At 56.1% G+C, this 13,271-nt stretch overlaps 1 protein-coding gene across 2 annotated transcripts; it reads right to left on the reverse strand.

Annotated features, from left to right (window-relative positions):
• Positions 1 to 3,566: 3,566 nt before the first annotated feature.
• On the reverse strand, positions 3,567 to 12,692 carry N4bp3 (NEDD4 binding protein 3). 2 transcript variants are annotated; one of them, XM_042688871.1, is made up of 5 exons: positions 12,533 to 12,692; positions 6,332 to 6,679; positions 5,595 to 6,113; positions 4,833 to 5,087; positions 3,567 to 4,697 (listed from the first exon to the last, which is right to left on the reverse strand). In XM_042688871.1, exons 2-5 carry the CDS (start codon positions 6,650 to 6,652, stop codon positions 4,170 to 4,172), a joined length of 1,623 nt encoding a protein of 540 aa, XP_042544805.1. In that variant the 5' UTR covers positions 6,653 to 6,679; positions 12,533 to 12,692; the 3' UTR covers positions 3,567 to 4,169. The 2 variants fall into 2 exon arrangements, with proteins under 2 accessions (XP_042544805.1, XP_042544804.1); XM_042688870.1 differs by having other exon boundaries at positions 6,332 to 6,682.
• Between the last annotated feature and the right edge of the window lie 579 nt (positions 12,693 to 13,271).

Here is a 13,271-nt window from a genome sequence, read left to right on the forward strand (position 1 = left end):
GGTGCACAACCATGCTGAACCACCTCCTCCTCAGACGAAAAAGGAAATCCAGCTCAAAAAAAAAAAAAAACGTTATGACACCTGGCAGGGAAGAGGAAGAGGGCGGCGCAGAGCCTGACGGGAGTCCTGAGAGCATCCTGCAGATGCCTGGCCTGCACCTGGGTGGCCTGGCTGCCACAGCTGTAGAGGAAGCTGTGGGGGCGAAGAGTTGAAGGATCCTTACTGGATCCAGCAGGAGCTGACAGGACCTCACAAGCTTAAGAAAGCGCCCCAGGCTTCCCCACTTCCTCTCCAAGGCCCTGTTCTGCCTCACTGCCAAGCGATGTGAGCAAAGCCCCTTGAACCCAAACTTTAGGCCAGTTCACCTTTATCTTCTGTCTCCTCACTAAGTGACTATCCTTGAACTCCACTTTTCACTGTCAACCTCAGTGTTATCCCATGCTTGCTTTAGTCATTCTCTGTGCACTGGGATTGTGTGTGTGTGTGTGTGTGTGTGTGTGTGTGTGTGTGTGTGTGAAGCTGCTGGAGCTTGACCTGGGTGTTGTCCCTTAGCTTTTTCACTGAGGGCTGACACTCAACCATTTGACCCAGAGTTCCACATCACATCTTGCTTTTTGCTGGTTAATTGGACATAAGAGTCTCAAAAGATTTTCCTGCCTGGACTGGCTTCAAAGCCCAATCCTCAGATCTCAGCCTCCTGAGTAGCTAGGATCACAAGCATGAACCCTGTGAGGAGGGAAAAAAAGTTTCTTATGATCCACAGGAGCTCCTCCTCCTTCTTCCCCGTGTCCTGCTGACTTGTCTCCATGTCAGTCTCTCTCAGTTCTTCTAGATTCTTCTTATCATCTCCTGCTAGGCCCTGACCACCATCTGGAATAGTCTACACTAGTGGGGATGTGCGATCCTCTTCCTCTTCCACTCTAAGTCAGTAGCATAAGAATAGAGGGGTGCAGGGGAAGTTGATCACCATGACTTCTCACCAGAGAACATCTGGCTGGGGAGACCCTCAGTACATTTCCATGCAGTGAGGGCCACTCACTGGCTCTGGAGACCCCACACTTGGCATAGACCTGGCATGTCAGCCCCTTTCCTGCCCACTCACTTTGCAATCATCCTAATTGGAGAGAGGGGTCTGGTGAGCCCCATGTCTACTTCCCCCAGTGCCTTTGGGACTGAAGCCAGAACAGGCAAGGGCACAGCCCTTGACTTGGCGAGGCTTACAGCTCAGGGGAGGCAGAGGCAAAGGAACAATTACAGTAGCGGTAGAAAGAGCTGAAGACGTAGGGGGCTGCAGGCAGAGTGGGGGATGGAAAGGCGAGTTCAGGGAGCTTCTTGGGAGAGGCAGGGTGCACCAAGGCCCTGCCCAGGTGAGCCACAGCAGCCTTCCCTACCTCAGGACCTGCCCAAGACCCCAATGCCTTCTACCCTCCAGTGGCTACAAAGCAATGCCTGACCTCTCCCTGTTCCTGCTTCTCCTGTTCAAGCCATGATAGCAAAATGGATAGATGAGGGATGGAGAGCTGAAGGCCTGCTTAGGTCACTGACACCACAAGGGGGCACCACTGTCAGGAACCTTGGAGGCTTCACGACTGGCTAAGGTGTCCAAAGATTGACTGGAACAGGAGGGATTAGAGCCAGAGAGAACAGTACAGTGTTGAGGGTTTGCCATACTTCTGCATGGAACTACCTGCCCCGGGGGCCAGGTGTGTCAGCCAGGAGACCATGGGGAGGTGGAGCCTAAAGGAAGCTGTAAGAGCAGAAGGGAGCACTTCCCACAAACAGTAGCCACTGTGACACCTGTGACCAGCTGGCCCCAGAGCCACCCAGCTTGCTTGGGGACCAAGGAACTGGTTTGCCCAGCACAGATGAGCTAACCAGGATCTGGTTCTCTTGAGGCGCCCTCCCTCCCCCCCTCTACATCTGGGCCTGGCCCTGGTTTCTGGCATGACTGCCAAGTTTTGGTACCGCCCACCCACTCCCCGCTGGCTGTACTGGCCGGCCCAGCTCCCTAATTGCTGGGTGGGGAGCTGTTCTGAAGAGCTGGTATACCAAAAGGTGGGCCCCAGCCACTAGGAGGCACGTGGGCACCCCGCCTGACCAGCTCCTGGCTGTGGTGAGTGATGTAGGCTTCAGGCCAGCACCTGGCTTCAGTTATAGGAGAATGTCTGGGGGTCTAGGACTTGAAGGGGCCCATGAATGGGAATGGGGAGCAAGGTTGGTGGGAACTGGCTTGTGAAGGCAGACACTTCCCTTTACCCTCCTCTGACCAGGTCGGGGGGCTAGGTGGGATCTTCCGGAGACACAGGATCTATCCAAGTGTGGGTCTTACTCAGATGTGGGGCTGTTGGGAAGATATAGCAGAGGGAGGGACAGGAAGCAGTCTTTTTAGCCTCCAACCCTGGAGTCCCAAACACACCCCCTCAGACACACCCACCACCCACAAGCACTTGTCTACACACCCCAGCCACGCACACAGCCATAAACAAAGCAGACAACTCACACCCCTCTCTCCTCCCTAAGAAAAGGAGGGACAAGTCAACTCCTGTGCCATAGCTCTCAAGTGGCCATGCATACCCCCAGCTCCCACTAGCTGGACCTAAAGGACTCACAGGCCTGGCCTGGAAGAACCAAAGGACAGTTGAAGGGAGTAACCTAAGAGATGGTTATGGTTCTCCCCTGGAGCAGGAAGTGCATGAAATTTATCCAGAGCCCCCAAGCCCAAAAGGACCCCATATAGGTGCCTGGCATACAATCAATGTATGGCAAGCATTCCAATGATGCTTCTATAAGGTAGCAAAACTTTGTGTCTAGAAATGGGTGAACTGGTTGGGAGGCTAAGGAAAGATTAGAAGGCCTGTTAGGGCTACATAGCAAGGCACTATGAAAGAGAGAAGAAAAAACAAAGGGAAAGTTAGGCATTGGTAGCTCACATCTGTAATCCTAGCTATTCAGGAGGTTGTGATCTGAAGACCAGGCAGAAAAGTCCATGAGATTCTTACTTCCAATTAACTACTCAAAAGCCAGATGTGGAGCTGTGGTTCGAGTGGTAGAGTGCCAGTCTTGAGCAAAAAGGCTCAAGGACAGTACCCAGGTCATTAAGGCATGCATATACCAGTATGACAGTGAGCAGTGAGGAACTCTTTCTCCCCAGAACAGTATTTTCTAGAGTAAAATTCACCTCCCCTTTCACCCTTGCATAAAAATACCCATAGCCCTCCTTACGTGTGGGAAAAAATGTTTCATTCTTCTTGCTCTGGTGGAAACCCTTTACCAAATGACCCATATACAAACTTTCCCCACTGAGCTTTCTCCTGCAACTGCGCCCATGGCCTCCACCCTTGTAGAGGGAGAGAGACACCACAGCTGGATAGATGGGAGGTGAGCTCGAGAAGGAGAGCCCCAAAGAAGCCTTTGGATGTTCCAGGGCAAACTGCGTGGGGGCTGGCCCCAAACCCGGCAGGGGAGCCTGGCTAGATCAGCCCCCTCCCACCCCCCCACCCGGGGCCAATAAACACTTCATGTCTTTGAAATGCCTTGATTGGCATGCCACTTCGTCTTCCTGGAGTTCCCTGGTATTTATTGTTCCTTCTGAAAAATCCACTGGTACAAAAGAAGACAAGAATTTCAGCCCACGTGGCATCTTCTTCCATTCTCAGCACACGTGATGGGCAGCTGCAGACAAGCCACAACAACCACGATGGCGGCCATGGAAGCAGCTACCACTCAAGTTGGCTGGTTCGAGGCCCTAACTTACCACCCATGGTCTCCTTGTAGAAAATGTGCTTTTATTCTGGAGGAGGCCAATGTCCCCACCCCAGGCTCCTTCAATCAAGGCAAGCCTCAGCCAACATCTGCAACCACCCTGTCCCATGGCGGGGTTGGGGGGGGGGGAGGGTTCAATCTCCTTCACTGGGCCACACCCACTCTAGGGAGCAGGACTGGGCTCTGCCTGGGTGCTCCTCTGCCCAGGAGGGCCTTACCCTGGCTCCTGTAGCTGGCATCCTATCCAGCCCACCGCCCACTGGATCCCTCCTCTGCATTCCTTCCCTCTCTCCTCTCTTCTCCTAGCTGGCCTCTGCAGATACTGCCCCAGACTAGTATAAGCGAGGAGCCGGGCGTCTCAGGCTCTCTTCTGACAGTACATCCGACATCTGCTCACTCTGTTACTCTCAAATCTTGGAGGACTCCAGCCGAGGGCTCCAGGGTGTGGGAGGCTCCCGCAACACCCGCAGCTCCTGTTCTAGCGCCTGGTTCCGGCGATACATGTCCATGTAGCCCCCCTGGATCTCCCGCTGGTAGCGCAGCACCCGCTCTTTCTCCTCCTGCCAAGTCCGCCGCTCCTGCTCGAAGCGAAGCGCCTGCTCCTGGCCCCGGAGCCGCTCCTGGAGGAGCTCTGCGCGCAGCTGCTCAGCACCATCTCGGGCCTCACTGCCTCCGGCCTCCCCCAGGAGCCCCCTGCTCTTGCAGTCATCAGTCTCACAGCTGCCTGGGGCTTCCTCCCGAGGGGCCTGCTCCTGCAGACTGCGCACAGCCTCCCGCAGCTGGGCCAGCTCTGCATCCTGAGCCTGGGTTTGGGCCCGGCTACTCCGAAGTTGTGTCTTCAGACTAAAGATCTCAGCCAGCTTCTGTGCCAGCTCCGCCTGGGCTTCCCGCAGCTGCTGCTTCAGGAGACTAATCTCAGCTGTCTTCTGGCAGACCTGGGGGTGGGGGATGCACAGCGTGGATGCACAAGAGCCAAGGAAAAAGCAGGGTGGAGAGCTCAGGCTGGGAGACTAGGGATGGATGGAGGGTGGATGGGGGCAATGGGCCAGGAGTTCTAATGGGTCTCATACCTCCCATCGGGCTTCCTCTTCTGGCCGGGCACTGGGGTCAGTCTCTGGCACAGGGCCAGGGGGCCGAGACTCAGGAGCCAGGCCTTGCTGAGCCCGGAGCTCCTTGCGCAAGCGCCGTTGCTCCTGCTGGGCCATAAACAGCTGTAGCTGGAGGCTGCGTTCACTGCGCTCGGCTTTCTGGGCCACTTCGTGGAGCCTTTCCACGTATAGGCGCTTTAGCTCGGACAACCACAGCCGATGTCGTTCCTCTAGTACCTGCCAGGGGAAACGGGCATGGGATAGGGGCCAGTGCAGCCATGCCAGCTATCCAGACAAAGCCCTACCCCTGGATGCTATAGGCTCCACCATCCCATAGCTCAATGCTGTTACCACTGGTCTCATAAACCACTGGACCCAGAATGCCCCAGCTACACATACTCCTCAAATCAGGATGCCTGCCAGATACTCCCCCTCCTTCTTGTACAGCTCTCAGGCAAGGACTACCTCTGACACAACAGCCTTGCCATCTGGGATATGGAGAAAGGTAGACATTCGCTTGCGTGCGTGCGTGCATGCGTGCGTGCGTGTGTGTGTGCTGGTTTTGAGGTTGTCAATAGGAGTCTCAAGGACTTTTCTGCCCCAGCTAGCTTTGAACCCTGACAAGATCAGATCTCAGTCTCCGGAGTAGTCAAGACTGCAGGTGTGAGCCACCAGTATGCAGTGATACCCTCCTTATTCCTCTGTGCAGAGCCATAGAATCAAGCTGGCAGGGGGATCCCTCACCTGTGAGAAGGGGTTACAGCCATTCTGGTCACCAAGGTCCCTCTTGAGCTCTTCACAGGCCTCAGGAAGCACAGCCACCTCCTCAGCAGTGGGACAGGAGAACTCATAGGGGGGTGGTGGCTCAGGCAGGCAGCTCAGCACAGCCAATGGCCCAGCCTCCTTGGGGCTCCTCGAGGCTCGATCCAGGGAGCCCCCAAGGAGGTTGATGTGGCTCAGGGAGGAGCTAAAGGGACTGGGGCCAGTGCCAGGACTTCGGCCAAAGCTACCCCCACTGGAGGAGTCAGACAGGCTGGGCTCCGGCTCGGGGCCAGCGTCATCTAGGCTGAGGGCATGGAGCAGCTGTGCACGGGCCTGGCTGGCCCGGGGCCCTGGGCTCAGGGGTGGGTGACAGGCCAGTGTGTGCAAGCTGCCATTGCTGCGCCAGAGCTTCTGGCCCTTGTGGGCAGCCAGGCTCTGCATGGACAGGAAGCCTTTCCCGGTGCCCGCTGAAGGCTTGAAGACTGAAGGGCGAATCCGGCACTGGCAGAGAGAAAGAGAGAGAGGGCGAGTGTGAGTGAGGGGTTGTTGACTGCTCAGTAACAGCGCTGGGCCAGCCTGTGGCAGGCTGTCCACACCTCAGTCTCTGCCCTAACCTTGCCCCATCCCACAGAGTATCAGAGTATCAGGGTCTCCAAAGAAGGCCATACCTCCCGGCCCCCCAACCTCCCCGAGGAAAAGGTGGAGGGACAGAGGCATACCTTGTCAAACCGACCCCTCTCTGGCAGCGAAGTCTTGCTGAAGTCACCAGCCCGAGAATGTTCCCGGTAGTAGAGGGTGGCATAATCAGCAGGCTCATTCCGAGGTGCCCGCTTGGGGGTCTTGCTGTCTTTCTTGGGGAGGTGCAGGTAACTGAGGAGCTCACGCTGGCCCAACCCCTTCCGAAAGAGCCCATCTGGCTGGCGTGAACCCCGGGACCCGGCGAGTGCTGCCCGAAGCTCTTCAGGGGTGAAGTCTTGCCGTTCCAACAGGCTGCCCACGCTTCCCATGGCAATGCCAGCTGGGCCTGAGGCTGTGGCCATGAAGTTTCAACAGGGCACAGGCAGCTGCTTCTGGGAATGGAGAGGCTCCATTAGTGATTGGTGGGAACTCGGTAGCCTTCCTGAATGATCTCAAACCAAGCTCTCTCTTAACTCCTCCCATCAGGCGCAAGAGAGGCAGATGTGGGCAGATGTCTTGGGTGACAGAGAGAAATGTCAGGACAGGATTTAGACTGGCAAGAGAAAGAAGTACAGGCCAGGCTTCTGTGGCTCAGGTCTGTAATCCTAGCTACTCAGGAGGCTGAGATCTGAGGATCACAGTTCAAAGCCAGCCCTGGCAGAAAGGCCCCCAAGACTCAGATCTCCAATGAACCACCAAAGAAGCCAGAAGTGGTAGGCCTTGAGCAAAAAATCCTCAGAGACAGCATCAAAGCTCTGAGTTCAAACCCCAGTACCAGCACAAAGGAAAATAAACAACCAAATAATGGAACACAGGCCCCAAAGCCATCTGCCTGTCAAATACACTACCAAATTGGCTTAAATCTTAGAAGGAAAGCTAGGGGCTGGGAAGGGTAGGTTCTCAAACAGAATGACAGGGGCCAGCCCCCCAGGTTCAGACTAGCAAAGGGCTACCATGGACAGACTCAGATTCCATTTGACCCCGCCCTTTCTCACTCTCCAGTCAAGTTTGAGGGACAAGGAGGAAAAGCAGGGAAAGAACTTTATTCTTTCCTCTTCCTTCAGGACAACCCCACAGGCCTGCCTCTCTCTTCCTGGCAAGGGTTAGAGCTCCCCACTCCAGGGAAACACAGGGCATGGGTGGAGTGGTGGGGGGGGGGGGGTAGGGGTGGGCTATAGGGGGAGGGACACAAACAGGAAGGGCCGGAGAGGAGGAAGGATGGTGATGCAAACAGGATGGGCCCAAGGGGAGGAACAATGGCCCTGGTTTCCGGAACAGGTGTTCAGGTCTGCGTAGTAGTGGGAGGGAGTGGGAAAGGACAGGCCCAATTCTCACCAGCCTTTGCATACTATTACTATTAAACCAAAGCCTTCCAGCAAGCAGGATGGGCCTCAAATCTCAGCCCAGGGTGGAGCTAATCAGTATGTGACCTTGGCCAAGCCCCTCACTTCTGCTGGCCTGGGTGATCCAAGGGTAAAGATAGTGCTTATCACTGGTGATGACGTGGTAAGATAATTCCAGGTCTGGCCAGGACAGGCTTACTCATACCATGTGACCAGACTTAAAGACTATCTTCCCCGCCAGAGCTGGGACCCACACTCTGCAAGGTAAGGAGCTGGTACCTAGAGTCACTGATTCATGCATCTTACCCTGCCCAGTGCCCATACAGTACATACCATACAGTAGGTGTAAACTACATGCATTGAATACTACCTTTTCTCCCTCTGTTCCACCCACTTATAACTGCTCCCATTGCCCAAACAGATGCCTGGCAGTCTGTGTGAGGCTGCATCTGGGTGTCCTCCACCCACCCAATATGCTTCCGGGACACCCCCTGCCACCCCCCAAACAATGACCGTTAGGAGGCTGCGTCTTCCTCAACCATTTCCAGGTTTTGTGTTGGTGAAAGACAAAGCTTTCCCGGAAGAGAGAGTAGCTGGGTCCTCCACCCCAAAGGCTACAGCCCTCAATTGCACCCTGGGCAATATATTATAACCTTCCAACGCTCCCCCGTGTTAACTTTCTTATAGGAAAGGAGGAGAGTTGTGAACAGTCAAACCCTAGCGGGGGGGTATCACAGCTCACATATCTTACATATCAAGGTAAGGAATATAGGTGCTGGGTCCCTGACAAACACAGGCTCCTTCCTTCCTCCCTCCTTCTCTCTCTCTTTCTCTCTCTCTCTCTCTGTTTGCATGTGTACCCCAGTACTAGGGCTTGAACTCAGGACGGAGACATGTCCCTTGACTTTTTTTTGTCGGTCATGGGGCCTGAACTCTGGGCCTGGGCACTGTCCCTCAGCTCTTCAGCTCAAGGCTAGTGCTCTACCCCTTGAGCCATAGCACCACTTCCAGATTTTTCTGCTTATGTGGTGCTGAGGAATCAAACCCAGGGCCTCATGCATGCAAGGCAAGCACTCTACTACTGAACCACCTTCCCAGCCCCTCCCTTAACTTTTCCACTCAAGTTAGCATTCAACCCCTTGAGCCACAACTCCACTTCCAGCTTTTTGGTGCTTAACTGGAGATAAGAGTCTCAAGAAATATCCTGACTTAACTGGCTTCAAACCATGGCCATCAAATCTCAGCCTCACAAGTAGCTAGGATCATAGGCATGAGCCACCAACACGTAGCACTACTGGCCCCCATTATTAAAGGCAAGGTTCCTGGGGCTCAGAAAGGTGAGATGATTGAACCCAAGGCTATAGCAATGGTGAGGGTGAGGACAGCAAGGAATCCAACGCTACAGTTATTAAATGTGTAGCAGGACCCAAATGTCACACACAGCCAAAAAGAACTGGAACTGAGTGATCCTTCCTCCCCATCTGACACCTCCTTTTGGTGACAAGCCAACCCACCAAGACAGCACTGTATGGTAAAAGTACATTCACTGATCTGTCACTGCTTCCTGAGAGAGAGGAGAGCTGAGAAGCTGGGCTCTGGTTAGTCAGCGCCCACCCCTCCTCCCCACCACCATGGGGACCCACCCCAGGCACTAGCAGACTTCCACATCTTGCCCTGCTTTCCTTATAGGGCAACTGTAATTGAGAGACTGCACAAGTGAAAGGGTTTGTGAACCATTGAGCCCTTTGTGGCCAAAAGTGGTGGAGACAGTAGCACTGATGCTAGGTCTGCCCACCTCACCACAAACACACCGCCTCAACCCTCTTCTGGGCAGATATTCACTTCAGGCTATCAAGAGAAGCAACCGGTAGGGCACTGGTGGCTCACGCCTGTAGTCCTAGCTACTCAAGAGGCTGAGATTTGAGGATCATGTTTGAAGCCAGCCAGGGCAGGAAAGTCTTATCTCTAATTAACTATGCAGAAATGGAGCTGTGGCTCAAGGCGGTAGTGAGCTAGCCTTGAGCAAAAGCAGCTCAGGGACAGTACCCTGGTCCTGAGTTCAAGCCCCAGGACTGGCATGCACACACATACACACACAGAGCCAGAAGTGGAGCTGTGCCTCAAGTGGTAGACTGACAGCCTTGAGTAAAAAAGCCAATCAAGGGTACAAGACCCTAAGTTTAAGCCCTAGTTGGGGGGGGGGGCAAAATGGGGAGAGAGAAGGGGAGAGAGAGAGAGAGAGAAAGAGAGAGAGAGAGAGGTCATGCCCCAGTCCCTCCTAGCAACCTCTCCGCTGTATTATCAGCTTCCCCAGCAAGGCTGAGGCCCCTGGCTTCTCTAGGAAGCTCTACCAGGCCTAGGTCTCAATCAGGGGGCAATCTTTTTTTTAAAGAGCCCATTCCACCTCCACCCCTCCCCCAACACACACATACATTCCTTCCTTCCGTTGCCTGGAAGCCTGAGACTGGAGATTGCCCGCTCAGGCCGGGGCAGCTGTGCACACAGGACTGCAAAGGATTTGGTGCCCTGTAGCTTCCCTGGGACCCCAGAACAGAAAAACAGCAGAACAGAGAGCAGGGGCTTCCTCTGAGGATCTGGGCGTCTCTCCTCAAAGCAGCCTACCTGCCCTGGGCCCCAGTTCTCAGCATTAACGCGAAAACCCACAATCACTCAGCTGGGGAGGTTTGGGCAGCCATATTCTCCACATGCCCCAGCTGGCCCCAACAGGGCCCCTTCACTAACTCCAAGATTAGCAAGCAGCATTGACAGCCCCAAACACAGAAGGGCATCTCTTCTGGAACAACCCTTGGTGGAAATAGAAAATGGAGCTGGCCTTGGCCACCAAGCAGAGAAAAACATTTGTGTGCCAGTTCTCTCGTACAGATTTGAACCCTCCTCCCAGACTTGGTTGCTTCTGAGCTCCAGACACATCAGATGTGCGCTCTGTCAACTCTCACTTCAAAAAAGGAAACCGAGGCTGAGTGCTGGTGGTTCACATCTGTGATCCTAGCTACTCAGGTGACTGAGAACTGAGAAAACAGGTTCAAAGCCAGCCAGGGCAGGAAAGTCCATCAGAGTCCTCTCTAATGAATGACCAAAAAGCCAGAAGTGGAGTTGTGGTTTAAAAGATAGAGCACCAGCCTTGGAGCAGAAGAACCCAGGGACATTGCTCAGGTCCTGAATTCAAGTCTCAGCACAGACACACAAACACAAAAAGGAAAGTGAGCACCAGAAGGGGAAATGTCAAAAAGTCACAGCTCAGAAGCCCCCTCCCACTGCTCTAGAGTGGGACACGCCAGTCCTACATGGGTGTAAGCACTGCCGCGATTAGTTGCCCACCCCCCCACCAGGGAGTGTCCTACCACCTGCTAGAGGATGAGGCCTCTGCTGAGGGGTGTGACTGCAGCTGCCCCAGAGGAATGAGACTGGAATGTCCCAGGCTCCAAAACAGGGGGCAGTGGGGTGACTGACTGCAAAGAGGAGGAAGAAGCTGGCATGCCCTGCCTGCAGGAGAGTCTGGAGGAGTCACAGCCTAGGGGATATAACCTATGAAGAGCTATCAGTTCTCAGCCCTTGCCCTTCAGACCTGTCACACAATCGCACACACCACCATCACCACCACCACCAGACAGTAGATCTGTCTAGGCAGGGTCATAATGACCCTCAGTCCATTTGACAAATAGGGAAGCTGAGGCCTAGAAAGCAGAAGCATGTTGTTCAAGATCCCCTATAGAGATGTAACCTCCCTACTCTCAGATCTAAGAGAGAGAGGCTGTCGCAGCAGCCCGGGGTCACCTTCCCTTCCCTGGACACAGAATGCTGTTACACATAGCCTGCCCAGCCCCCTCCCCAGGCTGTTTCCCAAGGACATTTGCAGCCAGGCTGGTATGGATGGAATGGAAGGACCTCTCAACCTGGGGGTCAGGAAGAAATAGTGGAAGCCTGGCTGTTAGAGGACTCTCAAGCACTAAAGGCGGTGGCGGGAGCTGGCTGGCCGCATTCATTCAGTCTGGCACATACACACCCACACGCAGCCAGGAGGCAAAGGAGCTCTGTCAGGGAGGGCCCTGGGAGGAGCTGATCACCCCAACCCAGGGTGGCCTCCCACCTCACCTCCTTCCCTCCTCCCCTCCCAGGACAGACAGACAGACAGACAGACAGGCCCGAGTTGTTCCTAGGAGGAAGGGGTTGTCCCCATCGTCCTTCTGGATACAATCAAGAGCCTGACTCCCACCCTGGTCCTAGACTGACCAAAGGTTACGACCAGAGCTGCTGGTAAAACATGCCTGCCGCCAAGATCTAAGAATGTCCCCCCCCACACACACCCCAATCCGCAGGTCCACAGCTGCAAGGGAGCAGAAGGGCTGGGGCAAAACATTCAAAACCAAATTAAAGACAGAGGTTATCCTGAGGTGCGGGGACAGGCGAGGGATCTCACCGGGAAGGTCAGCATCCCCACAGAACTGCACACAGAGGTGGCTGGGATCCCCCAGAACGACTGAGGGGGGTAGGGGGAGGAAATCCAGGAGCTCCAGGGGGGCGGGGTGGGGTGGGGAGGACACATCTGTCCTCCTCCCCTCCCTGAGACCAAAGCCAAGGGCACCCAGTCCCGCCCGGCCGAGGCTCTGAGGGTGCGTACCGGGGCGATGCTCCAAGGAAAGCCCAAGGAGAGATGACCGGTCCCCACTCTCTGGCAGAGCCTCGGTGCCCGGGAACGGGATATGGGGGCTGGGGGTGAGGGGGGGGGGTCACCTGGGCGCATCCTGCCACTCCCCCCCCACCACCTCTCAGCCCTGATCCTCGGCTGGCTGGCATGGGGGCTGCAGCCCGGCCCAGGGCGCCCCCGAGCACGGGAGCTCGGGTCCGGCCCCCCGCGGCCCCGTGGCGCGCCGCACTCACCATGCTGGCGCCGCGCTCGCCGGCTCTGCGCCCCGTCCGCGCCCCTCGCGCGCTCCGGTTCCCTGGAGCAGATTCGAACCCTCCTCCACGGTGCCCGCTCGGGCCGGGACTGCGAGATCGCGGTGGCCCGGGCACGGGAAACCGCGGGCGGGCGGGCGAGCGCCGGAGCCGGATTGGCGAGGAAGGGACGCGCTCGGCGGCACGGGTCCTAGAGGAGGAGGGAAAACCCGGCCTGACTCACCCCGGGCGCCAGGAGCCCAAAGCCCGGCCTGGCCCGGCCCCCGGATGTGGGGGGCGGGGACGGGGGGCAACCCCCGCCCACCCCGCGATCCATCCGGACCCCGCCCCGAGGCTCCGCCTGCAGCCGAGCTGCAGCCTCCCGAGCGCGCGCCCCGCAGCCCGCTGCGCCCGGGGCGCGGCGGTCACCCCGGTGCGCATCTGCGGGGACCCAGGGTACGGCCGCAGCCCCCAGCCCCGCGGAGAACCCCCCCCCACACACAGGGCGCACCGCCTGCCCGTTCCTGGCCTCGCTCTTCTCCACCCCTCTGATCCTTGACGCTTCCTTTCAGGTAAACCCCCTTTTTCCCCTTCCAAGGCTGAGCCAAACAAGTACCCTGAACCCTAAAGAGAAATTGCACCTGAATTCGGCATTGAGAGTTTGGGTTTTTAAATTTCTTTTCTTCTTTTTTTTTTTTTTCCGGAAGCTTCTAGGGACAGCTAAATTCCAGAGCAAGGGGTA

Source organism: Dipodomys spectabilis, unplaced genomic scaffold (genome assembly GCF_019054845.1).
Source record: "Dipodomys spectabilis isolate Male_0828 unplaced genomic scaffold, ASM1905484v1 ptg000119l, whole genome shotgun sequence".
NCBI classification, from domain to species: Eukaryota; Metazoa; Chordata; class Mammalia; order Rodentia; family Heteromyidae; genus Dipodomys; species Dipodomys spectabilis.

Coding starts and splice junctions, on each gene's coding strand:
- N4bp3 (XM_042688871.1), bottom strand. CDS start 6,652: ATGGCCACAGCCTCAGGCCCAGCTGGCATTGCCATGGGAAGCGTGGGC. Junction 6,114..6,331: donor AGAGGGGTCGGTTTGACAAG/GTATGCCTCTGT, acceptor TCTCTCTGCCAG/TGCCGGATTCGCCCTTCAGT. Junction 5,088..5,594: donor GCTGTAACCCCTTCTCACAG/GTGAGGGATCCC, acceptor TTCCCCTGGCAG/GTACTAGAGGAACGACATCG.